General features: G+C 38.6%; 4 protein-coding genes across 7 annotated transcripts in view; 1 reads left to right on the top strand and 3 right to left on the bottom strand.

The window, feature by feature from the left end:
* Sol1 (CUB domain-containing protein Sol1) overlaps positions 1-1678 on the bottom strand; it is a 290756-nt gene extending 289078 nt beyond the window's left edge. The window contains exon 1 of the mRNA XM_083109748.1: positions 1015-1678. Within this exon, the coding sequence (XP_082965874.1) occupies positions 1015-1017 (3 nt within the window). The 5' untranslated portion in view covers positions 1018-1678. The remainder of the gene's footprint in view (positions 1-1014) is intronic.
* M (zona pellucida domain-containing protein miniature) overlaps positions 1-17392 on the top strand; it is a 271056-nt gene that overhangs the window by 220793 nt on the left and 32871 nt on the right. The window lies entirely within an intron of this gene.
* LOC145977660 (uncharacterized) lies at positions 2627-10725 on the bottom strand. Of its 2 annotated transcripts, XM_083109761.1 has the most exons (3): positions 10496-10725; positions 9950-10167; positions 2627-3355 (listed from the first exon to the last, which is right to left on the bottom strand). In XM_083109761.1, the coding sequence occupies exons 1-3, from the start codon at positions 10580-10582 to the stop codon at positions 3256-3258; spliced, it is 405 nt and encodes a 134-aa protein (XP_082965887.1). In that variant the 5' UTR covers positions 10583-10725; the 3' UTR covers positions 2627-3255. The 2 variants fall into 2 exon arrangements, with proteins under 2 accessions (XP_082965887.1, XP_082965886.1); XM_083109760.1 differs by lacking the exon at positions 2627-3355 and having other exon boundaries at positions 9672-10167; positions 10496-10704.
* LOC145977658 (uncharacterized) lies at positions 3347-5521 on the bottom strand. Its single transcript, XM_083109751.1, has one exon. The coding sequence runs from the start codon at positions 5504-5506 to the stop codon at positions 4166-4168; it is 1341 nt and encodes a 446-aa protein (XP_082965877.1). The 5' UTR covers positions 5507-5521; the 3' UTR covers positions 3347-4165.

Genomic DNA, 17392 nt, shown 5'->3' on the forward strand with positions numbered 1-17392 from the left:
ATAACGAAACTAAAGTAACTCGAAGAAAATAACGTCAAAAGTAGAAATATCAAAGTTTTACTCTCTAAGAAATCATCAATTATAAATTTTCTTACAAGGCTAAATTAAATTTTCAAAAATGATTCGAAAACTTTTACAAATAGATTGAAGAAATATTGGAGTAACCAACTATACAGCTGTTTACTCAAAAAGTATAAACACGTAAACTCATATATTAAAGGTCATTTTTCTAATGCATCTTGTATGGTTTACATATCCAATTTAATTATAAAAGCTAATTCTACTTTTATAATTAAATATTGCTATGTACATTTAATAATATTAATACATATGAACGCGACAAAATAGTTTATATCGAAGAACATAAGGACGATGGCATTATTCCGTGTACGCGTCACGTACGAACAATCGATCGGATAATTAATTCGATCGGTCGCCGATCGCCGATTACTATGTAACAATGTATGTGGAGTTGAAACAGAATAACGTAGAATCTGAAATCGCGAGAACACACCATTGTGTCGCTTATGTACATACTTAGGTATGTAGATTGCGCACCTCGACACGTGCCATTAATGGCTGATGGCTCCGAAACTCTCTCTCACGCCATTTTCCATCCTTCCACTCCGCAATGAAAGGCCAACTCCTCCAACGCGAACCTTGTCGCGATAACAATTTGTATATTACGTAAATCGCGCGTATAGCGTTTTCCTCTCGACCTACCCTCGGTTTCATCACGCGAGTTGGCACTTTGCGCGGCTTATGATTTTTCATTCGCGCGTGATCAATTCATGTACGTCAGCTGGTGTTCTTACGCTCGAAAACGTTATTTCGCAACAGCAAATATTCGCAAAGCATTCAACTTATCTTGAACCGAATGCATTAAAGCACATGAGATACCTCTGTTGCGAACGCGTTCCGATTACGTTTATCTTTGCGGTCGCTCCTTTGTTTTCACGAATTGTATGCATAACATGCTAACTCGGATACAGGAAATAATAGCCTCGAGCTCACCATTACGTCAATGCTTTGGCGTCCCTCATGCTTTGGCGTCCGACGCGAACATTCCTTGACGTGCGGACGACTTGTTGTCGGCCGAATCAGCGTGCGCTCGCACGTCGCGCCGATTCATGATCGATGGATGCACTGTTCCTCTTTGCGAATACGTTACGCTTCCGTGCGGACGACCGGAAATGGAACTCGGGATGAACGCTATTTCGACCGAATTCGCCCGCCAGTCACATTGAACGATTACGCTCCTACGAAACGCGCGCGTTACGTTTGTGCACTCTTCACGATCTCCCGGAAATCGATTATCCCAGTTTTCGATCGGGGGAATTCCGATCAAGAAGCCTTCACCATCGTTGATCGTTTACGATGCCGAGTTGATTACGAATATCGCGACGCGTACGTATATCTCATATCGGTGCGAAAAGATTTCTTTTTTTCTTTCGAGAAAAGAACCCCGTTGCACTTGTGAATTATAAACGACGTCAACAGGAGGAGCATTTAAGTCTCGCGCGATTGACCGGAAGTACTTTTTAATTCCGGACTTAATGTCGGGCGACGACGAAACGTGACGAAGCCACGAAAGCAAGAAAGGGGGTTGCAAGCTTGGCACAGCCAAAGCCGAGGGTGCGATGCGCACGACTCTCCAGCGGCAGTTGACGCGACACTAGAGAATATCCGAGTCCGCGCTTGCCGCCACAGGACTCCGGACGCCTGCGCTCTCGATTCTCGCCGCCACGAGCCACAGGACTTCCCATAAACAGCGTGTGTCCGCGACACACGCTGGTATTCCGAAAGACGAATGCACCGTCGAAAGTTCCTTACACGCTTCATCCCTTCATTCGAGAAGACGAGGCAACGAATTATTTCCATCGGCGATCGAAAGTGTTTACTCGCTTGGTTTGTCGGAACAAACATTTTCGGAGCACATGCAGTCGCCGGACAAAAATATTCTTACATACATTGTTACGTAACTGGAAATTTATTTGTACTTGGATCGATAGCGCAGCAGCGTAGAACAGTGGATCGATGATGATATTCATATGTATATGACAGTTAATGCACTCCCGCGATTTCTATTACGAAAGATTATCGAGTTCTTTACCACGACGATAAAGGTAGATGCGCCTTGCCACGTATAATGGAATCATAACATTATTCTAGATGGAGCGGCTTTGCGCTGTCGAGCGAAAATCAAGTGAGATAGATCAGGTCTGATCCACGAATTCACCAATCGTTATCAGGACTATAATCACAATCAAATTGTAATAAATATAATCATTATTTCTGTAAATATCTATAAATATCGACTCTGGCGAATCGAAAGTTTACGTCGGCGAGTACATATCGCGGAATGATTATACAAACGTCTCGCATAGCCAATAAAAAGAACTCCCGCTTTAATTCGATATAACGTCGCAGCCCATTAAACTTGGCCGTTCTTCATCATTTTATCGCCAAGAAACCTCGTGGGTACATTGGTCGCGCCGGCGAGCGACTTCGAATACCACTAAATAATGTCGCTACGTGAACACAATAATTGAATTCGTTCGATTCACTGCCACATACTGTAAAAAATATATATTTTACACGATCTTTTATAAATGTTTATTAAATACAATTTATTTTTTACATGATCTATAATTTGCGATAGAAATTCAGAACAGAAATTTATTTCTAATTTTACGAATTGCTTATTCTGACATGTATTTCATATATGTGTATTTTAATTTCTCATGTTATTTGCATAAAACACGGCACAAAAATATAAATATAAATATAAAATATAAATATAAATATTAAAATATAAATATTAGAATTATAAATATAATTTTGTTTTAAATTTTATTTTAAATAATATAAATTATTTAAAATATGAAATACATATTTTACTCTCAAATACATATTTTTATTTATATAAAATATATAGAAAATATATAGAAAAGCAAAGTATTTGCAGGAATAAGATTTGTAATGATTTTTTTTAAATATAATTATATATATGTTTTTTGTATACAATATGTATATGATTAAATTGGAAATTAAAAAATTAAATACTTTCTATTGCATGCAAATAAAAAAAGTGTACTATTCACGAATGTGACATGACTTATTTCAAGAGCCAGAGACTTTCTTCTCTTCGCGCTTTCTCCCCCGGCTGACTGTTCTAAAGTTTATTACGCAACGTAATTCCTTTTTCTTTTCATGACAAAGTTCGTCTGACGTAACGCGGAATGATGGTCTCGTTTAAGTTTGCAAAGCGCTACGCCACACAATGGTTTTAACCGTAGAATTAGCTTTTCTGACGACCGCACATTTAACAAAGATTGAGACGACGACCGAATGACTGGGATGAAGATAAAACAATTATTTTCCTTGATAGTGAATACATAAATCGTATTATTAATTGTAGAAATAAAAATGGTAAAAATACATTTGAACAAAAACATGACAGTAGTACTTTGCTCATTTTGTTAGTGTCCTAATGAATATGCACGGTGGAGGAAAAATTTTCACGAAGAAGAAACGAGATGTAATGATGACATTTGAAAAATGAGCGGAATGATATTTCTATGGAAATGCTCTTATATATCTATTTGCATCAGAAGCGTTTCTCCATCATCAATTATAACTAAAGAGCAGAAATTCCAATATTTCTTTACTCATCCAATACACGTCTTAATGCCAAACTATCTTGAGATTTGAAATCTCTTTTCCGTTCTTGACGTAAATTATTATTTACTATCCGGAGATATTTGTTACATAAGAAGAATATAATATAATTCATTTACATAATTATTACATACAAAGTAATGTAAATGTTCTACGTTGTGAGAAAAAAAATTAGCAATCATTTTATAAATAATTCATTTATCGAATCTCAATAAAAACATTACGCAATAGCAAACGTAGGATATTCGCGCATGTCTATGTTTGCTATTGCGTAATGTTTTTTTATTGCGCGCATTATTATTCGCCGTTCTAACTGAACGCAAACAAAATTCTTTCCGAATGATACACAGTTTTCGAAACTTGTGAGTAATTGAAAATCGTAAATAAGATTCCGACGACGTTATCTGGCGCGATTCCAGTCTTTCTCAGATCCTAAAGCAGGTAAAGCAACGACACGCGAATACGCCGTTTTTTCATCGCAGAATTAAGGATTCGGTGGATGTTCGGGCAGACGATCCTTAATTTCGAGTACAATCTCCAGGATACGCATTTTATACTCGGGCACTGCTTCGCATTGATGTCGCACGATTTCCCCTCGCTTGTTACCGTAGAAGGCCTGCTTCAGTTTATCGACTTCGTCAAAATATTGCGTGGTTATCGAGTCAGACATCAGCATTACGTGCAGATTGAGCGCTGCGTAAATGAGCGCTATGTTTCGCGCCTCCGCGAAACTTTCGCAAAACGCCGTCCACGGTAGGTGTTTGTCAATGTCGAGGTCTTCTTGCGCTAGATTCTGTGCGAGCGAATCGTAATACAGTTTGGCAAAAGTATCAAAATAATGATCTCTGGTGGTTCGATTGGTGGTGAGATATATACAGCACGCAAAATCGATCGCTGGTGGACAATAGCAGAGAAACTGCCAGTCTATAATATAACAGCCGTTCGTGTTCCCGTCCGGATCATGACGGAACATTATATTATTCGTCCAAATGTCGCGGTGACAAATGACGTTTCTATGTCTCTCGGACGGCGCCAATAATCGCGAAATGTTTTGCGACCACATGGTGAAACGGTATTTAATGTCGTTTTTAGTATCATTGTCGAAATTCTCGACGCAATCGATCATCGCGTAAAAGCCCATAGTACCGGAGAAGAGGACCTTCTCCGATATTTCGTCTCCATCGGCGAAGAGAACCTCGTTCAGCAAGTGTCCGTAAAGATCGAGGATGGTCCGGTTGTTCCCTTCAAGGCGAAGTTTCTCGTCCAGTATCAGGGACCTCGAGTGGAACTTGGAAAGAGTCCTCAGTAACCAAACGCAGTGGTCCTCGTCCAACGGCACGTACTTATTCGGCGTGACGTAGCCGTCTAACGACGCGTCTTCCAAGACGATGATGACATTCTGTTTGCAGAAATAACACTCCACTATCCATTTCGGGGGTTTGCCCACGCCCATACGCCGCATTAGATCCGTATAAACGGTGATCTCTTTGTTGAATATATCGTAACGTTTCAGGAACTCGAACTGCGGATTATCGGACGGCGGTGGTGTTTTGGCGAAGAACCGCAAACTCTGCGTCCCGTCTCCGTCCGCGCCGCATTTTGCCGTAATATGCAAACGATAATATTGGCCGAGGAAGCCTTTCGAGTCGCCGAGGGATTCCAATCTCCAGCTAACGAGTCGGAAGTTACCGCTGCCGAGTTTACGCTCTAATATTTTGTTAACGTCGCGATCAGTCAGAAGGGACGTTTCCCGATGATCCTGCAGCGAAATCGGCAACGCGGAGCACGTCTTGTCGACATTTATCGTGGCCATGTCGCGCTGCATTAGATCGCGACGACGACGCTCGCGCTGGATTTATAGATACCGCGCGCTCGCAACAGAAGATACGATTGTTTCACACAAGCTTGGCGCGATTTTCATTCGCGTAAATATTTAACTTTTACTATCTTTGATATGATAGATGAGCACAGATTGCAAATAGATGACTCGGCAAAGAGATGCAAGGATAAATATCTCGAAGCGAATTGCGAGATAATTTATGACGCACCGTAAATCTATCTGATATACTTTAGCAATGTGACGAGGAAACGAATTTCATGATATATACTCCGTTTTCTGAGAGCAAAAAGAACCATGACAAAGAAAGAAAGGGAAAAAAGAAAGAGTCATGTATCGCGATATCGTGTCTGCGAACCGGAAATTTACTGCACCGTGCGCGGTCGGCTCGAGAAAAATGTTGCGGGATGAAGCTGGAATACTTGCGGCTTGCAGTATTTATCTTGGAGTATACATCTCGCGTTGGCGCGAGGCGAACTGTTGTTGCGGCAATTATCGGTTTGCGGATTTGACGGAAATAGAAAGCGAATCTAAAATCATCGGGAGAGACACCGATCATCGATCGAGCTCGCGTCGAGTAACGAGCGCTGAATTATAGTCGTAGTTCGATGAAGCATCGGAAAATGGAACTTTGGATTCGGATATCGTTAATAATTAACCCGCGTGAAACCCGCGTGAAACCTGCATGACCACTAATTAACATCAATAACGCGCCAACTAGATCGATGACGTCAGTTATGCTTATACTAGAGTATGTTACGTAACTAAAGTAAAGTAGAATCGCTTGATAAAATTGCACGTTTACGTTCGTTTTTATCGCGATCGCGACAGATACCACTTGCGTGATTGCGTCGAGAGACGCGAACGAAATGATATAATAATAAGCATAATCCCAAGCAGAGAAGCCGTTAAAGTCCGTCGGGTGCTATAAAACAATTCGAGAGAAACTTCGCGATCCCCTTGTAACCGCCAAAATTTATTCGCCTTCACTGCGCAAACGCATCTAACTTCTCGGGAGCAACTATTAATGGGGTCACACTCTATATAGCCCTTTCGGCTACGTTACTTTACGGTACCAAAGGTAATTCGATTAACTGTGTCCCGAAACCGGGAACGGAGACGAGCTCGCTAATATCAGTGTATACGACGGAGTAACCAATTTAAAATTATCTAATAAGGTTTTTGCCACAATACTCATCTACTATAAAGTTGAAGCATTTTCCTCGATAAAGGCCAAAAAACCAGCCTAATATTTAATAGTTTTTAGACATATATTTAATTAGTAAATATTAATTAGATTTTTCTAACGGGAATTAAAAATTGTTACAAGTATGTGTTGAAAAGAATTTAAAGATCATAGTCTTGTTAAACCCTGCTAAAAAAAATTAAAGAAAATTTGCTCTAAGAACGAGAAAATGTGTGTGCATCGTATAAATAAATAATAGAATAAATAAATAATAAGTAGCAAAAAGAAAAATTGCGAGGAGTCCGTAATTGCTAGTCATCACGCAGTGCCAGAACCGACGAGAACGTCGTTGATCTTTTTCTTTTTCCAAGCGAACGAGGAGCGGCCACGTAGAGCCCGGCAAACGTGGAATTCTCATTAATTGACGCGGTACTAATTAGACTTTTAATTAACGAGTCGGAAATAAACAACGATTTGCGAACAGATGTCGCGTTTCTCGTATCTCTAATGATTTAACTACCGACAGCGGAAGAGAGTCATGTCGACCGCCTATTAAATGCACATAAATTTGCGCAAAGTCCTCAGTAGCGATTAATAATTCGCGGAGAACCGTGACGTGACGTGAACCGTGTCACTCTGCGACTTTAATATTAAATGCAACGTACATAAGTTCTTTTTCGAACAACTGAAATTGTGATTATTCTCCGAATGCATTAGTAACAATATGCGCGCTTTCGTGGAAAAAAAAGTCTATCGCGAGACGCGACGCGGCTCTCTGTATTCGATTATAAATTTAAAACTCGTGTCGCTTCCGATTATAGTACCTCCGTCTGGATAAAGTCTCATCCTTCGCTATCGGTCTAACGATACAACCGTCTATTATTTACTCGATTGCGTGTCCTTCGCGTCACGTCTTCTATTATAGCAACGTAGCTCCGTTCGAGAAACGCCTGCTTTATAAAATATGCAAAAACCATTTCGAACGATTGACCATTTCGAACGATTGACCATACCACCCGATGTTAAGTGGTTACGTCTTCGGGGACATAATACTTTTGGCGTTTGAGTGTCGAACGGAGACGAAGATTGTTCGTAACATCATGGGACGCGACATAAATCCCCGGGTGTTATTCTCGCGAGACGTGTATATAAATATCGGCTGTAAAAAAAGAAAAAAAATAAAGAAAAAATTCTCTGACACAAACGTCGCCAGCTAAAGTCGGCACTTTCCGAGTCTTGAGTTTCAAGGATCTCGCGTGAAACTCGATGCCGAGTTGCAAGCTGAGGACGGAAATTTATACGTGTCTGTGTGCATATGCTCTTCCTTCCTTCCTCTCTTTTTCTTTCCGTGGCATTTCCTTTTGAGTATTCGGAAGTAAAGCAATCCCGGGTATCAACCTTGCTTCCGCGAAGTGGCGTAGAAGACGGCAGAGAAAATAGAAACATCTAGGGATACGAGAGATGTCCGCGAATCGCTTTGAAAAATACGAAATAACGAAACAGAACTATTTTTATCGAAGACGAGAAAAATGCATTCGAAAAAAATGCATTAAAAAATGCCAATGCTATAAAAAATAACTCAAGATGCGAAAATGTTATCAAATTTTATCAAAAACGGTTCCGGTTATTTATCAATATCTATAATAATCGAAATGTCCGTAAATTTGAAGATTTTCTTCGCGAATACAATTATTAAAAATGTACCATGCATGATAAAAAGAGATTGTTCGTGAATATAGTAGCTATAGCTAAGAATATCGAATTTAAACTAGTCGGTCGATATATAAGTCTTGAGAGTAACTTTATGTGGTACTATCTACGTATCTACACTTCATCTTTATGTATGTAAGATTCTTTTCCTTGATCTATCCGAGATATAAATCCTGATAGCGAACTATACGCTCAAACGTAATAGTAGAGAAAGCGAAAGCTCGAGACTGGAATATTGCATCGCGGAGGCTAAAAGTATTTTGCTCTAAGAAGGAGCTCTCTCGATATAGTAAAAGTCATTTATAACAGATCAGGGGATGAGGGGGCGCATATAAAATCTCGCTAGATCTCAATTATAGTATTATCGAACTCTCCTTTTAAATTTGCTGGGAAATTCATTGAGAAGCAACGAGAGCGAGTAAAATGATATAATATCAAAAAATTCTGAGGTCTCGATGGCACATATAAGTTAGTCGCTAGATAAAATAAGCCTTGAAGTTTACTCGAGTGGAGATATAAGGGGACACTTATCTGAGGAGAATATTTCTCTTATCCGATTTTTATCGTATACGAAGCACGAGATACACGATGTAATAATGTTATCTTATCTTATTGCAATATTAAATCGTTATAAAGATATAATAAAATAAAATAAGTGATAAAAAATTATGCGGCATTTAAATGGGAGATGAAATAATAATAATAGTAAAAATATGTAATAATAAATGAAATATACATTTGCTAAATTTAATAAATCTGTATGTGGCGTATTGAATAATGTAATGTAAAACATGCACAACATCTCTTTTCTTGTTGAGATAGAAAAATAGTGCGTGTACATTTTGTACCGCGACAAAAATAATTCATTAATCAAAAGCACCATGCGAGACTATAAATCTGGGGGAGCGTGGTTTACGACATATCATACTTTACCCGTTTCTACTCCCGGACAAATCCTATATATTGTCAATATTGTTACACGCTTACCCAATGTTTGAAAACACAACATGACACATTAATATTAATTAGCAATTGCACTGGCATTTCCTGTCCATACGTCAAATGCTCATTTACCGTGTCGAAACATTTGTTCTAATTCTAGCTTAAAGCGTCAGTAAAAGTGCTAACGGTAGCATGTATCGCGTTTAAAAAATTCCTACAAAAGCGATGAAAACGAGAAAGAATAGTCGTATAGATTTTGCACGAAATTAATTCAATATTATCAATTTTATAACAATATTTGAATAAAAATAAAATGTAACATAAAGCTTCTTTATAATGTATAGGTGCAAATTTTAATTATTGATTTTTCCCGTCCTGTTAACTGTATTTTATATCGAAACAAAAATTCGAACACGAAAATTTCGCTTCGGAAAGACTTCATAAGGTAATAAAAGACCTAGGGAGCGTTTCGTTTCATTCTATCAGGTGTTAGATCGGGAATTGTATTCCGGCTATAGAAGTCTCTGGTTTTGCTCGATCGAGCAAATCTCATGTCCGGATAATCGATTTGGATTCTATTCGGTCGACTGTACCAGTGATTAGCAGTCATCGGCACGGCGTGACGTTTGTTCTCCTCGTGTATCTCCGCCCAAATGAGACTTGGCTTGGTGCGATCGCATCGCGGTTTACTCGGATCGAAGGGAGTTACGTCGTGCAAACGATCGTACGCCGATTCCACGTCAGCGATTCTCCTCTCACGCTTGCGATTGTCAAAATACGTCGTCGCATATCGCTCGGTCCACGGTTCCGCCTTAAATTCATCGTCTCGACCATATGTATATATTCGTGCTTTGTGTTAATTTTATTTAATTAAAATTATCTTAAATATAATTAAAAATAGAAATTTAATTTGAAATGTTTCTTTGCAGAATTTTAATAATTATTTCAAACATGATTGCAATAAGACTTGTACTTGCTGTACTATTTTTAACATAAATGTGAAATAATAAATCTCCTTCAAATGTATATATTTTCTTTTACGATATATATAAAATTGTAAATATCACACTTTTACGTTTACGATGCTGCATTATCTTCTACGAGAAATGTAATGATGGAAATTAGGGATTTGTACTCACCACACTTAAAAGTCTTTTCTCGTTTCGTATGTTAACCTCTCTCGCTCGCATTCGTATCCATGGCGTAACAAATTCGATGCGATGCATATTGGCCGATATTCGCTGGCGATTTACCAAAACGCACACTATTCTAAGACACACTACTTACTTGTAAATAACTAATTTTATATGCGGTATAATGCATGTATAGTTTATAAAAAATAAACGCGAAACGTGAATGGAAAAGCAATGCGAGAAGAAGCGCGCGAATTATGCCGCGATTCAAAAGAAATGCGTCGAGTAACAGCCAGGAAACGCCATCTTACGAAACGAGCGGCAAATGCTCGGAATGTTGATCATTAGTTCAAAGAGTTTATGTCGCATGGCGCTGTCGGTACACTCCTACGTGTGATGAAAACGTGATATGCATCAATGCGGGAATACAATAAAGGTAACAAATATATATATATATATATAATATTAATGTAAAATGAAAGAATAATTTATTTTATTTTATTTTATTTTATCTCTCTACATATATTCATATAGACACTCTACAGGATATCATTATTGTTTATTTATATTCAAATCTTATGCTTAGTTAAATTTGATAAGCGTCAGAGTTAATATTTTGAAATATACATGTTAATTACATTATTGTTTCATTTTTAATTAGTTCAAACAACATGAACGGCACACACAGTTTATTATCTGCTGTTTGTCAATTTAAATGCGTAAATTTTGTACGTTTATACATTGTATAAAATTCGATACATAGACTGATAACTCTGAACCTTTTTATAGATTTTTTATACTCAATAAAAAATGTCAAATATGATGCACAATTGCGATAATAAAAGTTGTGCAATTATATAAAAATAACTATAAAGGATTTTCAATGCAATAAATTAATGTTTGATAAGAATCAAAGAAAATTCTATCTTTTTTTCCAGCGCAATTAAAATTCAAAAAGCGCGAAAATTTAAAATCTATTAAAATGAAGATAAAGAAATTGTCTTAAAACATTATTTAATTTTATATTAGAAATCAATTCAATTGCGACTCATCAAATGTGAAAAAATATGTTTAAAATCATAAAATATCATGTAATATTTAAGAGGTTTTAATTAAATAACTTTAGTTGAAGTACGTTGATTTTAAATATATTATGGAATTTTCACTTAGATTATAATTTACAATAAATGTAAATATTATTATTTTAAAAAATTCTCATTAAAATTCTCAGATTGAGGAAAAGAATAGATAAAAACAAGAAAATTAAAAATTCTTCTTTTTTTACTTTTGACATTTCTCTCAATTTTATTTCTCAAAAAGATAGTTATATATAACTTCATATGATTCTTTCCTGTCTGAATGTAAAGTTTTACATCAGTTTATGATGTTGTTTCACGAGCAAGTCCTGCGATCCAATGTAGACACATATCGCATGTTCTAAACTCTTATCGCAAAAGGGCAGGTATACTCGTGAAGTGTACAATGCGCCTCGTTTTTCGCTCGTTCTCATTTCCGAGTAAAATAGTAACAACTATGGTTCACAGTAACGTCAACCTGTACTTATAAATCTCACACAGTCAGTTACTCATTTCATTTTTCTTTCTTTGTATAAAGTACTTTTTTTATAATTTTATTTTTAATTTAACTCTTTTGTGTGTTCAATTCTTTGTCTTTTCAAAGAATTTTATTAATTTCCACAAATTATACGCTTGCGAACTTTTCTTTGCGTACTTAATTTAAATGAAATACACGTTTGAAAAATTGCGAAAGAAAGGAAAAACGAAACATCTGCAAAATGGTATATGAAATATTGAAGAATTTTCTTTTTTTTCTAAATACTCATGTAAAGATAGTGTTGGCGCTGCAGAAAATCGAACCAGCTTAGTTCGTTCTGCGCTCCCTCGAAAATATTCGCAGCTGGTGTCTCTCGCGATATTCTCCGACCGAATCGAATAAAAAGAGTGTCCTTCCGTCCTTGACGTATCCAAAAGATGAATCGCTCGTTGCATCGATGCACCATATAGGGTTGCGTTTCCACGAAGCAATCGCTTGGCTTCCATGGAATGCTAAATAATTAACAAGTGTCATTATTTCTGCTATTATAAAATAAAAATTTCTGTTCTTGATATCGGTACGTTGAGAGTTCGAAGACTCACTAGTCTGCTAATCAAGAACAGAGAATAATTAAATTTAAATTAAAAAAAAGATTATTTTTTCTTATTAAAATAACTAGTTGACAAGAAATATGAGTTTAAATGTAGTTTCTATTTTTAAAAAAGAAGGCGCAGAAAGAGAGAAAAATCTAACAATTTAAGCTTTTATAGCTCAATCATATTCCATATCTTCTTTCTCGGCAAGTAATAGGAATGATCCTCTTACATTATTAAATAGAAATATAGCGCGCACTTTTTATTAATTTTTTTTATATCTTTCGTTATTTCATTAACAAGAAATCTATATGGTAGACGCAGAGAATATAGTGCACGACAATCTACGTAACAAAATTGAATTTCCGAGTAAATTGTATTTTGCGGAGCTGTTAAAGCGACGCTCTGAAAAAAAATGCAATAACGTTAACGACGAAAATCGATCTCGTAAAGTCTGGGAGCGTCTCTTGCTACAGTAAAAACTACAACTACAGAAGCCTCGATTAAAACGCATTTGCTTAATTTGCGTGTACGGCGACTGTTCTTTTTGTCACGTTCGTTACGTCGTCGACGTGTATCGAGACGAAGTAAATCTAGTCAGACCAAATTGAACGCTTGCGTTGCGGTTAATTATGTAACGAAATTAGTATGTGAATCATTGGAATTGCCGGTAGAATTTCTGACCCATTCACAAGTCAGGTTCTATCGTTAGCCAATTCTTGATTTAAAGTTGATTTGTAATATTTTTTTCTCAAAACTAATATTTCACATGTGCAAAACTATGTTGAAACCAAATAACATTCGAAAGGAATTCTTCAGATAGCATCTCGCTTTTTAGAATAGCTACTCATACATAGCAAAATTGGTGAAAAAATTCCTCTGTAAAATCGCTTCCTACTTTAACCGAATTCGATTCGGAAAGCGTAGGAAAGAGAACGGGTCGGCCGTTTTACGTCGGCAAATCTTTCGCGTTTATCCCTAGCCACTAGAAGAGGAATCCGATCGAGGAATCGCTGCGCAAATCGCGCGATATCCTCCAAAAAATCTCGATCGAGACGATTTTAAACGCGAAGAGAACAAAGATATACGTTTTCACGGAAAACCCGTATTCCAGATACGCGAGTAAAATCCGCATGCTACCGTAATTCTACCGAAAAATATGCTCCGATCTAATTCCGAGATAACAAAGATCGCGAAGGGGACTCGATAAGCTTTGAAAGGGAAAAAGTCCGCCGTTTCCTCGGACGGTTCGGCCGAAAGAATTGTTCGCGTTGAAAGGCAAAGGTGACTAAGTTAAAGCGTACAAACGGAGTTCATACGACACACGAGCTTAATCAGGTTCGACTAGTTGGCAGGTGCGAGCATCGCAGGAAGGAGCGACGAGCTCCTGGCCTCTCCAAGAAACTACATGGTTTTGCTACCCGGTGCAACAAGTCTGGACCGACGTGTAGCGAAATGTTGCTCCGCGATAGCTCTTCGCTTTATATATCTAGGGAGAGCTTTGTCTCTCATTTAATAAGCAAGAAAACTTTTTTAATAAACAGGACGCTTTTCGCTGTCCGCAATTTTCTCGCTGGACGTTTGTCCATCCAACATTCCACCGTACGATTCTCCTGCGCGCGCGTTCGCCATTTTCCTGTTTATTAAACTCGCTGAATCACTGTCCGAGCTTGAATCTTGGTCTTTCGGGCCGCCGCCTCTCGCGAAAAATTCCGGCGACACCCGACATATTCCCGGTTCGCGTAAGTAAACTAATCATTTACTGTTATGTCAGACACGACAAGCATTTCTGTCGCGTCTGTGCCATGACTGCGCCTATATTTACCGTGGCTCACGTTCCAGGGAGGCGTCTCTCTCTCATCTCTTTCTCTCTCTTTTTCTTTCATGGAAAGTAGGGACCCCGCGGAATAAGCGCATAGAACTCGAATCCTCGTTACGACCGGCCTCTACACGACCGGCGTCGAATCGCCGAAGCGTTCGTGTTAATGGCAACGTGTCTCTCCGGTATACCGTTAAAGCCACCGCGATGCCCACTGAACCTAATTAATGGCGCGTTCGCGTTGCGCCGGATACACCACCACTACGTCTATAAGTTGACCGGCCATTGAGGATGACGCTCTCGAGACGCTCGCGCTCGCGCGCACGCACGTGCTACCGCTCAACATCCGTCTTACTGACTGTCACGCTATTACCCACCGCACTTCAACTACTTAGTAGATAGGCACGGCTGCGTGAATAGATAGACGGCAGACAGCCGGCACGTGCGAGAGCCCGTATCATATTCACGCTCGTGTATGTACACACGTATAATTATCTCTCCCCCTTTCTTACGCGAAGCACCGAGATCTCGCTTCCGGATAATCGCGTTGCAGTCCGCGACGTTCCTTTACTCGAGCGGCGCTCGATGCCTACGTAAATCAGAGACCTTACGCGCCGATCGTTCGATCGACTTGCAAATAACACGGAATAACGTGTAACCGCCTGTAGTCTCTCACGTCGATTCCGCACTCGGGATATAAGATTAAGTATCTCCGTGTACTCATACTTAATCACGGGATGGTACATCGTAGCACTCATCGGTCCCGCTCAAGTAATGATTTATGTTTCCCACGCGCGTATACAGGATGTAGCAAAAGTTGCTTATTATCCTCATGAAATCGGAGCAATGTATAAAAGAAAGTCGGCCAAAATCGACGTACTATTCTGCTTTTACCTTTAACTTTGATATTTTATCATGATTTCTTGATAATATTGTTTTAAGGATGTTTCGTACCTATTTTCAAAATATTGAGAATTTAGTGAAAATTGTACAGAATGTCCTTACATATGTTTAGAATCTTCAGTACAATTTTTAAATCGATTCACTAAAGCGTTCACAAGTTATAAGGATTTTAATTTGCACCGAATTAACATGTGTTCTTATGGGAAAGGTATAACCACGTCGATTCAAATGACAAAAACACATGGAAATAATATTCAGAATTTGTCTAAAATTTGCAAAAGTGTAGTTTAGATACAGAGGAAATATTTGGTCAAATAATATTATACAAGTACTAACTGGTTAAAAAGATATTAAATATAATTCAATGAAATTAGCCATGTATCTGACACAAGGCGAAATTCTCTGCCAAAAGTTAATCATTGCGATTAACAAAATTCAGAATATTTCAGTAAAAACGCAATAAATATTAAAAAATACATCTCTGCACTGTAGCTAAGATCAAATTGTAATATTCCACGCAATTTCTCATATTCAAAATACACCAAAAGTGGATATATTCGTCAATATTGATGTTCAGCTACTTTTTGCTGGGATTGTACATACAAAGCATCCTTAAATTGTTAAGCAAATAATTTTTTTAGAAGCGAATTGAAATCGCGAAATCGATAGATCGATCACAATAAATCGCAATAAAAAAGATAAAGGAATGTCGTCACACTTCTTCATTTCTTTCTACATGTTAAAAAATATTTTAATTAGGAAGAATAATTTCAAGAATTCTCGATATCTAATCTGATTTAACACATAAAGCGATAAAAAATGAATATACAAACTGGACTTCTGTTGAGTAAACTAATTAAGCGGACCATGTTAGGGAGCTCCGGTAAACTATCGCCATTTATCGCTGAGAAAAGTGTGCATGTTTTGGTAGCTTTCCTCCGCGCAAAAGTACAAACATGTAATTATTCATGTAGAGATCTGTGATAAACGTGTGTTGACTCTATCCAAAATACGCGCCGTGAATCTCTCAAGTACTAATTCATTTAGCACTCTATACAAAGAACAAGGTGGATTCTACTTGGGAGACGGTAGTCGACCCAGGAGTCTGGCACGCATAATTGTTGGTGTACGTGCGCCGGAATGGCTCCTCTCGTAATGTCGAGATAACCGCGTTCTGAAGGAAACGCGGTGTCAAGGGTCCGGGTCGAGGCGTGGCACCGGCTTGTTCCGTGTAAGTCCGTGTTATAGAGAAGCCGTTGCCTCGTCTCCTCGAGGAGACGAGGCATTCTCTCCCTCGTCTTTTCTTTCGCGCGGCTACAGCTCGCGTGACGACGATACAACAACAACGACAATCGTCGGAGTCACAGTTGATGCTTAGTTAAGTAATGGGCGACGCGAAGCGGAGTCGCGAGCTGAACAAATAATAGGCCAGCACTCGACGTGATGGCAACGGCCATCGATTCGTCGTCCTTTTCCTCCCTGTCCTCTTAGGTAACGGGCTACCTCGTCTCGGGACGGCTAATTCAGCTCTGCCTCGGAAATGGAGGATGCGTTTTACCCACTCGAGCCAAGTCGCGGAGTACGTGTCCGCTGAATACCCCATACGGAATAGCGATCTTGTGTATAGCCAAGATCTCTTTCTCTCTCTCTCTCTCTCTTCCTTTTTTTTCCTTCTCTCTTCTACATCCCCGTGATGCACGTCGTTGTAAGTACGCGAAACTACGGAAGCCAGTTTGTTCCAGGTAGCATGCAGCATTGCATTGGATGAAAAGAAGCGCAGAATCGACGGTTCTCCCGCGGTTAACTGAAATTTGCTTCTCGTCGATGATTGCGTTTCTGTAGTAACGCATCGTGTTTTAATGATGTTTTCCTAACGTAAATTATAACAAGATGCGAGGGAATGTACAAGAAGGTAGACATGAAACAGGTCCTTAAATACAACTCGCGTTCTTTCTCTCGTCGATATCTGTTAATAATAGTCATGAATTATTGTCATCTTTGTAGATAGCGACATCGCTCGTAAATATCTTGATA

The sequence above is a fragment of the Camponotus vicinus genome, unplaced genomic scaffold (assembly GCF_025532165.1).
Source record: "Camponotus vicinus isolate PSW18456_S1 unplaced genomic scaffold, iyCamVici1.0 SCAF_1, whole genome shotgun sequence".
Taxonomy (NCBI): Eukaryota; Metazoa; Arthropoda; class Insecta; order Hymenoptera; family Formicidae; genus Camponotus; species Camponotus vicinus.